This window comes from Bremia lactucae, linkage group LG1 (assembly GCF_004359215.1).
Source record: "Bremia lactucae strain SF5 linkage group LG1, whole genome shotgun sequence".
Taxonomy (NCBI): Eukaryota; Oomycota; class Peronosporomycetes; order Peronosporales; family Peronosporaceae; genus Bremia; species Bremia lactucae.
Window position 1 is genome coordinate 15,370,767 of NC_090610.1, and position 18,680 is coordinate 15,389,446.

Genomic DNA, 18,680 nt, shown 5'->3' on the forward strand with positions numbered 1-18,680 from the left:
TCGCTTCGAATGCCGCAAAGGGGGGGGGGGCATTTTATTCCCATGGAGCCCCAAGACGCGGAGCCGGCCAATTTACGGTATTTAGGGCAACTTCCAGGCGTCCGTGGGGTGATTACGCCTGCGACGGGCAATTGCATGGCCATGGCGGTCGCGCAAGCGTTGGCTGATGCGGATTAAGCCGGGCCGGACAACGATATAGCGCGGTTGACAGCTTGTGTGGAGCGCGGAATTAAGTTTGCTGACTCCTTCATTTGGAGGACTAACTTGATGACGACTCGCGAGTACTTGCCCTTCACAATCTAGGGAGGGGATGGCCGACGATGTCCAGAAGTGAGTCGGCCGTGCAACTTCGGTGGTACCTGGAGGATTATGCGGTAACTCATCGGAGAGAACAACGGCAATTGGGTCAGAGGTTTGGAGGAGCTTTGACACACCCAGAATGGCTGCAAATTATCTTCACCGGGGTATTTACGTCATCCAGTAAAACGAAGACTTGGCCGGGTGGTGGAGCTGCCGCCGCGTTCGCCCAGTGACAATTACGTGGCTTTAACGCGTAGTGGCTACGGCGCATTAGAATCCGGTGTGTGTGTTTTCCATGATCGACGAGAACCAAACATCAAAGGTCGTGAAGGTTCAGGGGCCGCCTCTCATTCTTCGGTTCGGAGGGGGCCATTATCCAGCTCTGATCCACACCGACACAGTAGCTTCGCTACCCGATATTAAAGATGCGGCGAACACGGTGTAGAGCATCCCAGAGAATTTAGCAGTGGTATGTTTGCGCATTGCAACAGAAGGTCCGAACGCCAGCCACTTGATTACGAAGAGTCGGATAGGTTGACACGCCGACGGTGGAGCTTTTAAAATCCAGTATGAGCTTGGGCAACGTCGATGCTACACCACCGGTTCGACGGAGGTTCCCCTGCTGACATTCGGAAATGACGGTAAAAGTTGCCGCCTGACGACACGATGGGGTCACTGTCGAGAGCCCAAAGCCAATTAGGAGCCAGAAAAAGGGCCTCCTCGGCTAGATGCAGGAGGTAAGCGCATTGATCGAGACGCCAGATATATGGCTTGATCTATGTCCGGAACGGCCTGAGACGGCGACATCTGCGTTTCCACACGCATAGAGCACCACGGACGGATAAATGCACAAATCCCAGTCGAATTCGGTCAGCTACTGGAGCATGTCTGACGCTTTGCCTTCCCGGGGGAGCTGCTGGTCAGTCTTGACGACCTCGTCCTTGATCACTGAATGGCGGGTTGGCGCCGAACATGCTTATGTGCCGGGTAGCTAGCCTATCACAGTAGGGCCAGCCGTTTGGCCGAAATAAAGTGGTTGGACCAATGGATTTCCCGAAGGAATCATCGACACGGTCATTCGCGCCTCGCGCCGCCACTTGATAACGGCGATGTTTGGGTAAAGCTACGAGACCACAATTTTACGGCGGATGCTATTCTTAAACGTTTTGATCCGCGTCGGCGCGTGTGATTTTCAGTCAACACACGTTGTGTTCGCTGCTTTTCAATTGAGAGATTGCAGCTTCGCTTGGAGAGAAGGAGAGTGTGCAACAGTCTCCGGAGTGTCTTAGGCGTCATCTTCGTCTACTTCGTTAAAACGGGCATCACAAAAGGTCATACTATGCTTCTGGATCTACTCACACACATTGAAATGCCATCGATCAGTTCTTCAGTACGCAATTACGCCAGCGGATGGACCGATGCTCCTCCAGTACTAAGGGCAGATTAAAGATGTCCTGGGAGTCGAGTCTGCACCATACCGCGATTACAAAAGTGGACGCTTATGGTAGACACTAAATGTTGCAGGGTTGGACTTATCAGATCAAGGAATGAGGCCCGCCTCTGCATTCCAGCCTTGGTGCCTCATTATATATTCAGCAGAATGTGCGAGGGTTAAATGATAGCAGCAACACTGTTGGATGTCTGCCTGGCGGCATTGGCGGCGGCAGCAGCATTGTCCGCAGGCCTAGTGTATTCAGAAGACTCATGTTCACACGGAGAAGGAAGTAGACGCACTCCAAATCATGCGGGCCAGGTCAGGGGGCAAGCATCTGAATTCCTTCTTCCCGCCCTTTCTTACTGGAGCACAGGCTCATCCGCGGCTGCTGGTGTGGCTATCTTGCTGACATCATATTCAGCAGTCTATGCAAAGGCATGGCATCCTGAGCTGTGGAGCACGCAAGAACTGACTGTGGCCACAGGGGACGTAATGCTAGCCACGGTGTATGCTCCGAATACACTGGTAGCACGGGAGACATTTTTCACAGAGCTTCTCTCCTGGCCGTTTCTACCAACACGGACTCCGCTTGCTGGAGACTTTAATTGTGTCCTCAACCCACTAATTGACCGCCTTGGTCAGCATGTGTTCAGTCGGCCGGAGAGTCTGGCGCTCGCGACCGTGCTTGATGCGATCCTGTTGGCGGATGCGCGCCTTATACGGGATCGTGCCGGAGAAGATGACGAGGACGCGACGATAGACCTATTCACATACTGGGCCGGAGAAATTGCGTATAGCGGAGCTACCTCGCTCCTACAGTCAGAGGAAGACTTTCAGACTCAGAGAGTCACTTGGTTCTTTTGAACTAATGGCTTTAACAACTCAAGGAGTCGTACAAGCTATAAAAGCTTAAGGAATTCTAGTTTAAGGGATTCAGGGGTTCGTAGAACCAAGTGGCAACTAAACGCCCAAGAGGATATACCTTAGAAAGGCTTCTATCTCTTACAGATCAATGCGCAAGCCTTAGGAAGGCACTTAACGCTTTTAAGATCAAAAGGGAACTGCACTTTGTTTAATCATTTAAATTTAAAAACCTTACCCTAGCTAATTAAAAATAAATTTTGGCCGCCAGATTTATATCTGGCGGCGACCACATTCGTTACCCATAATAAATGGTATTTAAGTAACTAAATATTTTAAAATTAGATAAAAGGGTATTTTTCCATAAAGTAAATGTACCACAGCAACGGTTCTCCAACCGATATGTGCCCCATTACACCCTCTCCCATCAGACTGTTGATACCGAGTTACAACATTCGCTTTATTTTCTCTTTGAGGTTGGAACCTAAACAGCTGACCGTTCGGTTGTGTTTTTTCATTCCTTTGTCTAATGACAATCAAGCGTGAGTCACAGACTCTGATCACCTTCCTCGACGATGAAGAAATCGTGGACTTTGTAAGTCACTCTCAATCAGACGAAGAGGAAAAAGAGCGGTGTTCGCTCACGCCTTCTCCTCCGGATTAACGTCGGCGGGCCCCGAATCCGTTCTTAGAATGTGGTGCCGCTGATGTCTTAAATGCATTGAGCAGGACACGGTACCCTGAGTCCAACATCATTTTGAATCCGCTCGATAAAGAGCAAGGGCAGATAATCTTCATAGAAGAAAGAGCTCGTCGTCAAGCTGCCGAGATAGCGAAAGCTAAAGCTCATAGTGAATATAGATTCACTCCGCTTAGAGCGGACGAGCGTCTCAAAGAGATAGCGGGTCATGGCTTGGCCATCTGAATCTCTCGTGACCCGGCGAGGACGCCGGAGGAGATCGCTGCCCGCGACGCTCTTCATGAGCAATACCTTACGCCGAAGCTAATGACGCGAAACCAGTATCTGACGCGTTTACGTGATCAAGCCCGTGGGGCTTCGGTGACCTCCATGAGGTATTGTCCGATCGCTTTGTTTTCAAACGAAACAAGGAGTGAGAACGAAGTCCCATTTGAGAACTGGGTCCACGGGCCCGCCGATTTCGTAATACCTGGAATTTCAGAGAGTCTGCGGCTAGAGGTGATGTTCGTTTGGAACGGAAGCTTCGCTTCGATTTCGCTAAGCTTAACGCCAAAGGTTAGTTACGTTCGGCATTTGTGCCACAAAATGAAGAAATGCCTAGCCGATATTTCAGTGCTTCGGTCGACCGTGCAACCATGGATCGAAGCCGCACTGAGGCTATAGATCCACCTTATTTCACATCTAGTGGTGGAAAGCGTCGTTTGACGCGAGTTGACCCTGAGCTTGGCGCTCAAAAACGTCAACGGCGTTTGGACAATCTTGCCGAAGAGGTACCTCGAACTCCCAAGAGCTTTCAGAAGAGCAGTAATCAAGCCACTTCACCAGATACTGGTATTGACCCTTACGACGACGTCGCTTTAAAAGTTTCTCCTCATGAAACTGAAGGTTCCCCCGCGCATAAAACAGCGCGGGAGAGGGCCGAAATTTCGGCGGAAGCATTTGATACTCTACGACACGAGGTACAACTTCTTCGTGGTCCTTTCTCGGGTTTGGAGCTCTTTTGAGGCGGTTTGGGACCGTCTTTCGACGCTAAAGCGTCAGCAGCCTTGTTTAGAGGGCCAGTTGGAAATCCGGGTGAGGATGCAACAATCTGCGGCACTACCGCCTGTCTCGGCGCAAGCGCCTTCAAGTCCACGTGGAAAGGGTCCCGATATGGCTTTAAGAAGCCAACTTAAAACACTGGGTGTGTACGCAGCTTGCTGGGAAGGTTTAGCGTATAAGCTAGGCCCCTCTTGGTCAGGACCGTAAATGGTCCAATAAAGCGCGGGCGCAATTTGGTCTTGAAGACCGCGGAAACCAAGTTGGTAGGTAGGTTTTTAGCGTTTAGTAAAACTAGGTCTCCGACCATATAAGAATTAATACAGCTTCTGCCTTTGGCATCTGCTTGTTCTTATTGTTTGTCTTGGCTATCAGCCATTGTATCCCTTACATGTCTTAAAACACTAATCGCGTTGTGAGAAACTCCCTTACTTGTTTCCGAACGGTAACAGGGTTGATATCAACAAGCCTATCGGCCAATTCTCCCCCACCAAGCCCTGAACCACGCAGGGGTATCGTTTATGGAACGCGCGGGTGGGTAAGACCGTTTACATAGAACAGAGTATAGCCCGTAGAGGCATGAACAATGTTATTTAACGCATACTCCACTACTAGGAGCATTAAGCTCCAGCGCTTGGTGTCTGGGCACACACGCTGCGTAAAACGTCTTCAATGACGCGATTGACACGTTCAGTTTGACCATCGGTCTGCGGATGGTCCACAGTGGAGTTATCCAATCTGATGCCAATCACTCGGAAAATTGATTTCCAGAATTTGCCCGTGAAACGGGGATCCCGATCAGAGACAATTGCCACTGGCAAATCATGTTGTCGAAACACGCGATCAATAAACAGCTTAGCTGTACCCTCTCCATCAATGGAATCCGGCACGGCCGCTAAGTGAGCCATTTTGCTCAAACGGTCAACAAAGACCACTATACCGGAGTTACTGGCTGTATCTTTCGGTAGCCCAAAACCAAAATCCATACTAATGGACTCCCAGCAACCTATGGGGACGGGAAGACTCGCCAGTGGCGCAGCAGCATATGCCGAGGGTTTACCCGTTAGCACGTTTCGCATGTGCGAACATATGTGCTGACCCATTTATGTAGTTTGGGCCACCAATAACTCTGGCTTATAGAGCCGTTTGGTCTTTTCTCTACCGAGATGACCTCCAAGAACAGTATCGTATGCCTCATAGAGGATTCTGTACTTCAAATCCTCATCATGAGAAACAACGACAAGCTGAGGGTCCGCGGTGTCTGTGCAATAAAGCAACAGGTCGTTACCGATAGAAAATCGAAGCAAACTTGCACGCAAAAGTGCCAGCCATTTAATACTTGAATCAGAATTCTTTTAAGTTCGTAGCAGAGCTACACACTGTTTATCCTTGGCGTAAGCCGAACGGATTAATTCAGGAATAGGCGACGAGATAGTCTTAAATGAAAAAGCTCATAAAACGGCCTGCGTGATAACGCATCGGCCAAAGCATTCTTCTTTCCGGGCTTATACTTCACCTCGAAGTTGTATTCCGCGAAAAAGGATAGCCATCGGGCCATTCTCTGTGAGAGATGGGGTGACTTAGTCGCCGTGCGTTTTGATGCGTGATCTGTATATATCACAAACGGATTAGAGCCAAGCATATGAGCTCTGAATTTGACGAGAGCACACTTCATTGCAAGTAACTTCTTGTCATGAACTGGGTAATTCGTTTCCGCAGCTTTAAACTGACTAGACTCGAACGCAATAACACGTTCACGCCCATCAACATCTGTTTGTAACAGAGCACTGCCAATAACGAAAGCTGATGCGTCACATACGACACTGAAAGGCCAATTTGTATTCGGCAGTGCCAGAATCGGGGCTGTCCAGCGACCGTTTACGTGTCGCATCACGTGCATTAAATGGTTTGACCGACATAAACGTGCCACTCCACGTATCTCAGGGATATTGCACTCTTGATGATTCGGCCTTTGGCCAACAATGCTTTCAGCATTTAGTGAATCGTTATAATAAAGAGCGTCATTTGACGAAGTACGTGCCGTTCCACTTATTTCTGCTGAGTCGGGCTCAAAATTAATGCTTTAACATTAGAGTTTATTATCTCAGACATGCCAATGTCCAAAACACTGACAAACTAATTCAATGATCCGCGCCAATAGCGCTTTTGTTGCCTAGCAAAGGTGGGTTCATGACTCTCCAAAACTTTGCTAGGAACATTGCGCGTGGCGCCTAAGGTCTTAGACCTCCAATCGATCCATGGCTCATGGTTTCTAACCAGGCCATACCAAGGATGATATCATATCTCGAATCGAAATCAAGGACGAGACAGCGCTCCATACTGTCAAAGTTCAGAAACTTTATACCTAAGTTCAATGGAACTTTGGGAACAGTGACACGAGTCCCAGTTCGCTAAGCGAACAGTGATTGTATCACCTTCATGCGCTTTAAGCGCCTCAACGTATTGTTGACTTCCTTCAAGGGAAAGGCGTCAAGCATAATTGCAAGACGCTCCTGAGTCAACTAAAATTGACAACGGCTTATCAAAGCCCTTCACAGTCGCTTGAGCGACTAGCAAGCCAGGCTTGTACTCTCGCCCCGTGCCATTGAGCACTGAGCTAATTAAGGCTAGGTCCTGTTTACTCTCACCTCCTTGAGGTTCAACAGAACCTAGGTCTTCTCCAGTAGGGCGCCCCGCACCTACTGGGTATCGACATTTTCCCGCACCGTACCAGATCTCTGGTATACGTCGGAGTTGAAGCTGTCTCGAGCTTTACGCGAATTTCGAAGAGGGCAGGCAGGGCGTAAATGTTTCGTGCTTCCGCACATATAACATCTACGGATGGTCTTATGCTGTTCCACAGCTTGAAGAGCTTCTTCTCCTTCCTCAACGAGGCTTTAATCAATAGGTTCCGCTCTATTAGACGGAACCCATGTGCTCGAAGAGCTTGTTCTGTAGACAGGCGGGCTAACGCGAGCAGACTCAAAGTCAAACTCGGCGCGTACGCTATGGCAACTGCCTCTTCGAACGTAGCCGGACGAAATCGGAACAATTCCATCCGTGCAACGCCCTCATTGAGACCCTCCATAAAGATGGTAACTACAATTGCTTCTTGCACCGGGTCTTGATGCAAAGATGCAATGAGAGTTCTCAACTCCTGGACAAAGTCCCCTAGGGTTCTTTTACCCTGCGTCGAGTCGCTAGGAGCCGTGCTCGCATGCGAAAAGCCTAGTCAGGCGGTGCAAACATGCTGGTCATTTGCTGTTTCAGCGAATCCCATGAAGAAAAAGCGTCGTTTATGGACGTGCTGCACGATAGTGCCCACTCCATGGCTCTACCTTCAAGTTTGGAAATGGCCATAGCCACCTTTTGCCGTTCTGTTAAGAACAAGGCGGAATCAATGGACATTTCCATCTGCTTAATCCAAAAAGGGAGATTTTCTCCCTCTTTTCCCTCAAATGTCTTCACATTTACAGTTATAGGGCGAGCCCTTGGCTCTGAGTCAGGTACAGAGATCTACCGGGTTGGCATAGATGCCGCTAAATGGTCCTGTACCAGAACGATCAGGGAGGCTTCGTACCGCATGAAGGCTTCAAACCTTACATGCAGGACCTCAGGTACCTGGGGATAATGAATTCCACGTGTTCAAGTCCAAATAATGTTTTAAGCTTGTCATAAGCTGCGCGTTGCGCTTCTGACAGTTCTGGAATCTCTTCCATTTTCGTGAGGGTTTAGTCTTGTAAAGGCTCAGGCGTAGATTGACAACGAGTGCTATCAGGTGTAGCGGAGCTACCTCGCTCCTACAGTCAGAGAAAGACTTTCAGACTCAGAGAGTCACTTAGTTCTATTGAACTAATGGCTTTAACAACTCAAGGAGTCGTACAAGCTATAAAAGCTTAAGGAATCCTAGTTTAAGGGATTCAGGGGTTCGTAGAACCAAGTGGCAACTAAAGCCCAAGAGGATATACCTTAGAAAGGCTTCTATCTCTTACAGATCAATGCGCAAGCCTTAGGAAGGCACTTGACGCTTTTAAGATCAAAAGGGAACTGCACTTTGTTTAATTATTTAAATCGAAAACCTTACCTAAGCTAATTGAAAATAGATTTTGACCGCCAGATTTATATCACAACCGATGTGTGCCCCCCATTACAGGCGATAGTTCCTTTTATAGGTAATAAAATTAATGCAACGAGCTAACCAAAGGATATTACTTTTTCGAAAATTAGTTTTCATACCGGCAATAGTAGCAACGGGCTAAAAAATAGTTAGTTGAATGTAACTAGCTCAAGCTGAACTTGTGTCACGCACTTTTTCGTGTTTCTGCTGTGCGACTTGTAAAGTAGTTTCTACCCTCCACCGAAGTCGAAGAAATACAAATGTTTTGCCTTGAAAGTCAACAGGATGTCCCGTAACATTAGCTATTGTTGATCAGACAAATGCTTTGCTGCCGTAACGAGAGCTGCAAGTCTAAAATAATATTAAAAAATTTCGTGTTGATGGCTAAGTTTATCGTATCCTTTAATTCTGTAAATTTGTGCAAAACCTCTGTACCAAGCTCCCTTGTATTAAACGTCTTTGTTTGACTGAAAAACAGCAGCAATCTCCGAGTAGACTTGGACATAGTGGGCGCGAGAACGAATGCTGGTGTGATCTCCAGGAATCATTGCCACGTAATTCGGTACAGCCGATCCATCTTGAGCATTCTCGTTGCTGCTTCCAACAATTTCTTGCAGTGACCGGCACGCAAAGTCAAGGTAGTACGTGTCCTCAACCCCGCAAATTACATGAATTTTGCCCCGTAGCTTTGTAGTTAGTAGCTTGGGTTGTTTTTCAAGGAGTTTGCAAATGTCAAAGCGCTCCCAGTAATTGGCAACATCGCGATTAATGTCGCCAGACAGCTTGTCAAATAGCGGAATCGGCATTCCGTCAGATCCACGAGGACCAAAGACTGCAAACTGCACCACCGCTAGTGTTAATAATCATAAAAAGAAAGGCTTTTGTACTGGAATACTTACGAAGGTATCCCACTGTCCGCCATTACCACGCCCCAACACCCGTTCCACCAGATTTTCATCTCGATTGCTGCATGTTATGACCCCATTCTTTCGACTCGTTGGGTATGGGTGCCCACTGACATCCCAGTATGCATTCTGAGCCTCGTAGATGTTCAAAACTTGAAACCGTGAAAAATCAACAGGATCAGGAGCAGAACTCCAGGAGCCGCCAAAAAAATCCGGGAACTGTAGCTGCAACCATAGAGTCGCCCAAGCGCCAGAGGAGTGACCATGCAGAAAACGACCAGCCGCCGATGGTGTGGCGGGGTACAGACTTTCTATGTACGGAATAAACTCGGTCACCAATGCTGTACCCCAAGGTCCGTTTGCATCCGTATCAGCGAATGAAGTGTGACCAAATTTTGACCGTGATCCGAGCGTAACGCGTAGCATTGGCATCGGCCACCGGCCAGCCTTCCACTTGCTTCCCATCTCCGACGACAAAAAGCTCAGAGCACGTTTTGCATACATTTCGGTGCCAGTGAATCCCTCAATATAGTACACCGTCGGCAAAAGTTGCGCTTGTTTTATTGTTTCGTACTGTTTTGGTAGTACAATGGACGCCATCATAAAGACGTCTTGGTTGTGATATTTACTCAAGAGATTGCTCTTCATTGAGATGTGCTCCACCCACTCGTTTGCCGTCAAGTCCATTGTCTCCTCAACGACTTGGTCGACCACAATTGTAACAACATTCGCAGCTTTATCATCGTCAAATCGCACTATCACCGGCTTGCTATACGTATTGCCGATTCTCGTATTTGCATCTGGGTCGTTTACATCTACTCACAGATCAAATCGTGACCATCTATTGTTGTATTGCAATATGGAATCCTCCCTTACCGTGATGGATCAATACTTGAACAATGAGTTCATTCGAAAACGCACCAAGGCTCGGAGGGACAAAGCACAAAGCCTCAGGTACCGAATACTCTGTACTTTCAAATTCGATCACGTCGCCAGGTTGCACATTCTTCTACAATTTTAAAAGATAACGATAAGTTTTGAAATGTATAAATGGTGAAATTAGAGGTATCCATACAACGTCTTTGGCAAAGATTGGAGAAGGAGGTTCGAGGTCGTAGACTTCGAAGCGCGGCTCCGGCTCTGGTTGTGGGGAAAAGAAAAGGATCACGCGGCCGTCTTCGATCGGCTTGGGTCCTTTGTACGTTATGAGAAATACGAAATTTGACTTATTGGAGCCCTGCTTACAGTGAAAAGGTGATTATTTCGTAGCCTGAATATTCATGATTTTTAAGATGCGCTTTACCTCTCCATAGTCATAATAGTTGTTAGTCATGGTATGACGGGAATAGCATGGGAAAATGGTCTCCAATGCGCGGTTCATGAGTAGCCTACAAGTTTAGCGGTAAATTGTAAAGTGACATGTTACTTTTATTAAAAAAAAAATAAGCTTGGCGTCCGTAGGGCATATGAGCAGTGAGATTCAGCGGATCATTGGGCAGGGTTAGGGATATTTGAGCACGCACGTCAAAAGGTACTCGAAGCACTTTTAACGAATCGAAAATAAAATCTTAGGGCATTTTTTAGATTGAGTTTGCTATTTGAGGTGCTTCGAGCCTCTCGCGCGCTCAGCAATGGAATCGATGCGCCTAAAAGTCGCGCTATGATGATCATTAAACCTTAAAAGTTAGTCCTGAAACGCCGCCAAAACAATAGAATGTAATTTGACACATTGACATGCACAAATGCGATCTAGATATGCGTGATTCAAGCGATGAAATTTCTTGAGTATACTTATCACATGACGGAACTGACGCTGATAAAGGTCTAAGGGAGAACGAACATCCAATGATATATCGAATGGAGTATCACGCTCCTTGGCAATTTGTCAAATTGGTTCCCAATATTTATTATTGTGACGAGGCATGGGAATCTTAATTAAATGGCCTGCGATACATAAAAATGTTTGGCTATTTTTAGTAATTTCTAAATTTTGAAATTGACAGATTTATTATTGTACGAGAAGCTTGTTCAGCAGATAAACTGGTATCATCTATGGCCACTCTCTCCACCACATTATCCTTTGTAAGAACCGCCGTTCGCAAAACATTGCACTATGTGTGGCACCTCGCATCATGCGTGAAGCATAAATTCTAAACATCCAGGTTTACCAGGTTAAGCTTTACTGCATCCAAAATTTTTAGAAAAGCACAAGCTATTATCATGCCATTTTTCATATTTTTTCACGCTTTAACGGCGAGAATTTATCACACTGTCAAGCGGCCAACCATGATCAGGACAGCAAAATGGCAATGCAGGCAAGATATAGACTGAATTGAAATTATGTTCCCTGAAGTGCACACGCAAATTTACGAATGTCAGGGTGTTGCCAATTTTGTGAAATTAAGTACCATAGAGTAGCCTGCTCTGGTAATTAGTGGCCCCAATAGTTTGACCGGCAATAACATCTCCCTCGATTTTTGCACTGCTAATGATCAAGAATGGCTGGGTCATACTTGCATTAATTACGGTCACAGGAACAGAAAAACTGCATTCAACCTGTTCGGATCGATCCTCAAATGTACAATAAAGGCTCGTCAGTGTTCCCATCCCAAATATACGGTCACTACCACTTCGTTTCGAGGGTCGATTCTTCCCCTCAGCAACCAAATTGAGACGGAATAATCATTATTCGGCACCTCTTTTCTTTCTTGTTTAGAAAAAAATAAATGCTGGTCTTATTTCAGAGCAGAGCAAACCTTAGTGGCAACTCAATCCGGGCAAAGCAACCAAACGTGACGACAATCGTCACAGCCGTCAAGTACCAAAAATGTGCGTGAAAATCTTGCAGCATGAGATGCTGTATCCAAAGCCTTGCTGGCATGCCATCAATGGAGCCATTAACAGGAGTCGACTGCGCTGTTTCGCTCACGTCCTCGTTTGACATACGCAGCCGTGATCGCAGTTTGCAAGTGAAAATTTCGCGAGCGAGAAAAGCACCGCCGAGCCGACCGATAAACATACACACACACCGAAGCCATAAGTTCGTCTGGTCTTGCAATACGACAAAAGCACTTCCTGGCTTCTCAAACACCGCCAGCAGCGTCAAAAGAGATGGAACGAGTATTAGTGCCGTTGTATCGGCCATATTGTCTTGCTCAGCAAGCTTCATCAGATAGTACAGAGGTTTAAGCGCGTCACTTGTAGCGATTCTTGCATCAAAATGAGCTGTAGATAATGCTGAGCTCACTCCCGCGATACTGGACCGAGACGATTGATTACGTTTCGTATAATTTGTATGCGCTGGTGTACATTTCTTGCTAAAGCACAACGGCTTTCTAGAATTGGTCTTTTGAGGTGGTAAAGGATTGTTTGTTGAGGTTTCAGCAACTCTGCGGATACATTTCATCCCTCGAACTCGATCCCGATTCCGGCTGCCGCTATCTCGCCAGGATGGCAATTGGGATAAGTCCACTATCGGGTCCTTTGCGTCAGCAATTTGCGTCACAAGAAATTCATTTGAGCTGTCGCTGTAGCTGTGTTCGCTCTCGCTGTCGGCACCTTCTAAAAATTCCGATTGAGACTCCATTGCTGCCGCACCGACAACACCACAATTTAGTCTCAGTAGACTCTGTCGGTCATGCAATCGTCTGTGCCATAGGCACCTTGACCCATCGACCGCTGACAAAGTCGTGCGCAAGCAAACGGACATGGACGTACAAACGTCGACATGTAGTGGCGTTTCTAGCCACACAGACGACACACGCTTAAAATCCGTGTAAATGCCCGTGTTTAGAAAAGCAATGTGGATATTATTCAGGAGCAGCATTGCCCAATACAGCGCATCAATGGGCGTGTCAGTACCAACCAAAATGTACCAGTAGACATAATAGTAGAGCTGTCCTACATACAGCAGCGACGGGTGGGCAAATGGTTCCGACATACTATGGACCATATGCGTAATAACAAAAAAATAGCTTTGCATCATAAGTAGATAAATCACCGAGATTGCGAGCTTCAGCCACGATTCTCTCGTTGTTGGGGAAGATGTTGCTGGGTCTTCAGCCATAGCGAATAGTCGCACACACAAGTGACCAAGAAATAGCGGAATGTGTACCACCAACGTGCTGTACGCCACAGCATGTTCGTAGCTAAAACGCAGCTTCGATCCCCGAGAATAGAACAGCACAATACACAGAAATGGCGATAGCAAATAGAGTGGAAACCACGTGCTTGTGGCTGCACCACCTTCTTGTGCTGAACTGTATGACATGAACATGACGAGCCACAGCACAAGCGCACAAAAGCCGCAGCCATAGAGCAGCCTCGTCATTGTAACGGTTTCATTTAGCTCGTGTCGGGATCTCCAGCTCTCTTCAAACACGTTTTTACGCTCTTCAGCCACATTTTGCATAAAATCTTGCTCATTTTCTTGCATTACCAGAGCTTCGTACTGCGACCTCGACGTTCTGTGCTGCGTGCTAAAGTACAAAGGAACGGCAACAAGTGATACGATACCAAATAACGTATTGCCCACAATCCACGAGTATTTGCTGGCTGGCATGCTTAAGCACCACTCGATAAGGCTAATCGCAGCGCTAATAGCCGCCAATACGTACCATATATTAGCTTGTGGATCTGTTGCTTCATTCTCGTCCAAACTTGAAAACCGGAATACCAAGAGAAATGGCGTCGTTACGAGTGCAAAGTTGCACAAGTACCACACGGGGTTTACGACTAGCGAATACGCGGCATGACCAAACTGGCCTGCAATGCAGAGCAACGTAAGCAACACGAGAGATACAAGAGGAAACGTCGCGCGCCAAAGCAGCAGATTCCACTCGCTGTGCGTCTCGGGACCATGACGGAACTTCTCAAGCAATTCAAGCGCCGCATGGGATTGGCGTCCTGCGCGTCGTGGTCCAGCTGTTAGGAATCCCCATACACTTTTGCTTCGCATAAAGAAGCAAGATATAAAGCTTGGCAAGATGCTTTCATGTGCAGACCGAACAAACTTAGCGATGCAAAAAAGTAGTGCCGCGCCGGTGCGCCGGATCGGCGACATGGCGCCCATAACGTGCCTAAATAAAAATTTACGAATAATGTTGCTCGAAAGTGTTTGAGTGAATAGTCGAGCAACTGCAGCTGGAATCAGCGCTTAGGTTGTCAACACCAGTCAAAGTGCGATAGCTAACGAGACGGAAGATGGCCGATGGATTCCACGTGGATCGAACGCAGTCAAATGCGATGAACTTACAAGTGCTTAAACGCCAAGATGGTGACGTTCTGGATATTGTGGACATGGCCAGCCATGTTGTCATGTATGAGTTTGATCAGGACGCGCAGAGCTGGGTGCGTTGCGATGGGTACAACAGAGGGGGAGGCATGCTAACGTTGGTGTCCTCTGTCGGCTTTGCTGCTGCAGAAACGCAAGGATGTCGAAGGATGCCTATTCGTAGTTAAGAGGTACATCCGAGATGATAGCTACGATACGCAATAGAGTGGGAAGCTGATCATGAGAATGCTGCAGATCGTCAACGCCACGCTTTCAGATCTTCGTTAATAATCGTTTAAGCACAACAAATATGGCGCTACCGCTAGACGAGCATCTTCAGGTAGACAACATCGACAGCTTTTTAATTCTGCGTAGTCTCAATACGGTGCGTTAAAGCTTTTATAGTGGTAACTGTTAATATTTAGGCTAAATTTTCGGTAAACTTGGCTTGGCTTAGGCATACTCGTCTGGCTACGCGATCTATGGCATCTGGTTCTTTCCAGAAGACGATCGTAGCAAAATTTTGCAACTGCTGCAACGGTATAGTAAACTTCATAAATCATGGTCAAGTAATCTGCTGATAAATGTGATATGGCAGGCTAATTCAATCGTTGAAGGCTCCACATATCACTCGAACTGAAAATAGTACACCTACGATGGCCCAAATGCCCATTCAGATGCAAAATAAAAAGCAGCTCACACAACAAGAACAGCAAGAACGTTTACCGTCTCAGTCGCGAAACCGAAGCCGATCTCGAAACAAGCGTGACGACTCGAAGCGTAGCAGTTCGACTATCAACAATCCTATAACGATCTTACAGCGATCTTCCAAAGACAAACGTAGCGACAGCAGCAGTAGTGGCAGCAGTGGTAATGGCTCGGCTAAGCAAGAGAACACTCCAGCACTGGGCAATTCGATTGGCATGGTTCCAGTCTCCAAGGCCGACGGTGTTGCTGCCGGAGAAGCTATCATGGGCATGATCTCGCAGAATCCTTCGCAGCCGCACAAGCAGCAGCCCTCGTCCCGTGTGAGCAAAGAGCAGCTGAAGCAGGCACTGATTGGTCTACTAGACGATGCTCAGTTCTTCGATCAAATATATCTCGCGTATGTAAGCCGTGCCTTCAACCGAGAATAGCAACAACAGGTCTAGATACTATTAGCTGAAGCATATATGAGGTTGCCATTGACAATCACTGGTTAAAAATTTCAAGCCGATTACCCACCCGTGCACCCATAACCAGTGTTTAATGGGGCACGGTGTGGCATGCTGAGTCGAAAAATCATCAGTTTAATTCAGAGAATTTAAGATTTTAACGTGGAAATCACGTACATTTCGTCCAAAATCTTGATTGTGATGCCACCTTAATTCATTTTAAGAATATTGCTTGTGTGAACAACCTTGCACAACCTTCAGCTTGTTATAATGTCCGATAAAAATCCGTTCACGCGCTTCGTGTTTGTTCCGGCTAGCTCACCGAAGAGCAGTTATCAGTCGAATAGCATAGAACAGGTGGCTGCTTGTAGCTCTAATGCGAAACGTGAAAGATGCGGCGACATTAAGAATGAATCTACGAAGCTCATCAAAATTGAGCACTGTTATAAAAAGGAGAAGAAGCTTTCAGACAGACGGCTTAATTTGCTACTTGATATCATGAAAGCTCGTGAAAGCATGGAGACGCCCATCGACAAATTTGGAACACACGCTTGTGTAGCGCCACGCGTAACTAGCACCAAAGTCAAGCGATTTCAGCTGCTAGTAGCAGCGCTCTTGAGCTCTCAAACACAAGATGCCATCACTTATGCTGCGATGTATCGCTTGCATCATTTAGGTGATAGTGTTGATGGTCTCACCATTGCATATGTGTCAAAAATAAGCGAAAAGAAGCTCAGTAAAGCACTTAAACCCGTCGGATTCTACCACCGCAAGGCACATCAGCTCAAGCAGGTGGCTGCGATTCTTCTTTCTCAGCATCACGGAGACATTCCCCGCTCGCTAGACGAGCTACAGCAATTACCAGGTATCGGGCCTAAGGTTGGCCGAGTTATTACGCTACTAGCGTGGAATCAAGTTGACGGAATCGTAGTCGACACACACGTGCATCGCCTTGCTCAGCGATTTGGCTGGGCAACAGCTACGACTCCTAAAAACACGAAAAAAGAGCTGGAAGATTGGGTTCCTCAAAAATACTGGGGAAAGCTTTCCCTTGCCGTCGTGGGATTTGGTCAGGCAATATGTACTGCCAAGCTGCCATTGTGCTCGAAGTGCCCATTGGCTGAGAAATGCCCTAGTGCTTTCAACGCAGATACACGCAATCGCAAGATTATATAAATGAAAATTCCGAAGTTAGAAGATCGACCTATAATAGTATCATTAGATCGTTAAACGTTTGTTTGCACATGCGATCATCGAATGCTCGAAGGCCGGCCAATAGTAGAAAAGTGCCTACAGAAGCGTTTCGTACTCTGTTTTTATCACACCGTGTTTGACCTTGACAGCCACAACGCATTAGAGTATAGTCAAGCAATTGATTGCACGCAGCACCGGAGTTTTATGTTACATTTAGTACAGTACGAACCAATATCCGTCAGCTCTTTTTTTGTTGATGTTGGACATTTTGTGAACGCTCAAACGACATGATGACGTTTAATTGTAATCGTTTTGCAACGTTCACAGAAAGTGAAACTACAGCAATCGGTTATATAAAGAAAGAAACGACTCATGTGAGACCTTTGTAGTGCTTCTACAAAGGAGTGGCTAGTTGCATGTGTAACTTTTCTAAAGACTAATATAATTTCCAATTTACTTCCTGACTACAAGTTGTCTTCTCTGCTATAATATATCTACAGGTTATGAGCCCAAATACGGTGGGAGTGAGCGATGTTTTCAACGAAGACAAGTACTTCGTATGGGAGTTTTACGCGCGAATGAAGCTCGCCAAGAAGGGGCTGTTGGAGCACATCGACGCGATGAAGGCACCGTGTGAAGAAGGCCTTCGCAAACGTGTGTACGATGATCAACCCAAGTCTTCAGTCCATGGTTCGAAATGCAGAGACAACTGCGGAAGCGTGGGGAATTTTGAAGAGCTTCTTTCTTCGCAGAAGCATTCATAATCGGGTGCAGATGGTCGACAATTGCACGAGTTCAAGATGCAGAAGGGAGGAAGTGTAAATGGATCACTTTCTTAAGTTTGATGAGCTGTGTATGTCAATGCAAGCCATCGGTGACGAGGTCGCGCACGATAAGCGGCTCGTGATTCTGCTTGAAAGCTTGTCTGATGAATGCGATCAGATCGTCAAGATTATCGAGAACACGGGGAACATTGATTTGTTCCAAGCCAAGGAGATGCTTCGTCGTGAATACAAAGGCATTGCTCGAATGGAGAAGAGCGAATAAATTTTTACCCGATTTTTGGCTAAATCCTTAATTTCATTGAAAGCTACAAGAAATTTCAAGAGCAAGAGTTTTCGGTCGGAAAAAACAAAAAACAAGTTTACTGGGACGTGTTTTGATGCGGCAGAAATGGACACAAGAAACAAGATTGCTGGAAGAATCCAGACAAGAAGAAAAGCTTTGAGCAAGCGTTCACTGCGGGTGAACATAGCTCTGAAGGCTGGCTGCTTGACAGTGGTGCGAGTAGTTGTAACAGGGCACTGCGACTTGTACTGTTTCAGTACAAGTCCACTTCACACTGCTTCAGATGTGAGTGGTGCCTCTCGTTAAGTAACGTACACTGTACGTATAGAGGAAGACTTCTCTTAAGGCAAGTTAGCTTAAGAGGGTAAAATGAAAACTGTATTAATATAGTTAAGTGTCTTTGTTAATCTATCTTTGTAAATGTTGTCTTAACTATAAACTAATACTAAACATGTAAATGAATTCTTATCTATCTTATCTCGTAACTCTCTTTGATTACTTCTACAGCTGATTAGTCTGCGGAATAAATAGACATAATGGTCTATACCTATTTATGGATAAGAATTCAGGAAATTACTATTTAAAGTAATTTCCTCCAAATATTATCTACCTTTTGGATAATATTAATTAACAATC

General features: G+C 46.4%; 4 protein-coding genes across 4 annotated transcripts; 2 read left to right on the top strand and 2 right to left on the bottom strand.

Moving 5' to 3' along the window:
* Nucleotides 1–8,808: 8,808 nt before the first annotated feature.
* Nucleotides 8,809–10,737, bottom strand: CCR75_004037 (uncharacterized protein; the record flags this gene model as incomplete). Its single annotated transcript, XM_067962127.1, has 5 exons — nt 8,809–9,290; nt 9,351–10,171; nt 10,233–10,365; nt 10,432–10,593; nt 10,660–10,737. 5 exons carry the CDS (start codon nt 10,735–10,737, stop codon nt 8,901–8,903), a joined length of 1,584 nt encoding a protein of 527 aa, XP_067815356.1. The 3' UTR covers nt 8,809–8,900.
* A 1,359-nt stretch (nt 10,738–12,096) lies between these two features.
* On the bottom strand, nt 12,097–14,313 carry CCR75_004038 (uncharacterized protein; the record flags this gene model as incomplete). The annotated part of the gene is made up of 1 exon (XM_067962128.1): nt 12,097–14,313. One exon carries the CDS (start codon nt 14,311–14,313, stop codon nt 12,097–12,099), a length of 2,217 nt encoding a protein of 738 aa, XP_067815414.1.
* A 207-nt stretch (nt 14,314–14,520) lies between these two features.
* On the top strand, nt 14,521–15,972 carry CCR75_004039 (uncharacterized protein). The gene is made up of 5 exons (XM_067962129.1): nt 14,521–14,705; nt 14,779–14,819; nt 14,884–15,013; nt 15,086–15,168; nt 15,227–15,972. Exons 1-5 carry the CDS (start codon nt 14,559–14,561, stop codon nt 15,762–15,764), a joined length of 939 nt encoding a protein of 312 aa, XP_067815355.1. The 5' UTR covers nt 14,521–14,558; the 3' UTR covers nt 15,765–15,972.
* An 80-nt stretch (nt 15,973–16,052) lies between these two features.
* Nucleotides 16,053–16,958, top strand: CCR75_004040 (uncharacterized protein; the record flags this gene model as incomplete). The annotated part of the gene is made up of 1 exon (XM_067962130.1): nt 16,053–16,958. The coding sequence occupies one exon, from the start codon at nt 16,053–16,055 to the stop codon at nt 16,956–16,958; it is 906 nt and encodes a 301-aa protein (XP_067815055.1).
* Nucleotides 16,959–18,680: the final 1,722 nt, after the last annotated feature.

Bases quoted from the DNA above. Each gene is read 5' to 3' on its own strand.
- CCR75_004039 (XM_067962129.1), top strand. From the start codon at position 14,559: ATGGCCGATGGATTCCACGTGGATCGAACGCAGTCAAATGCGATGAAC. The intron at 14,820-14,883 runs GTACATCCGAGA...AGAATGCTGCAG, and splicing joins TGCCTATTCGTAGTTAAGAG to ATCGTCAACGCCACGCTTTC. The intron at 15,169-15,226 runs GTATAGTAAACT...GTGATATGGCAG, and splicing joins ATTTTGCAACTGCTGCAACG to GCTAATTCAATCGTTGAAGG.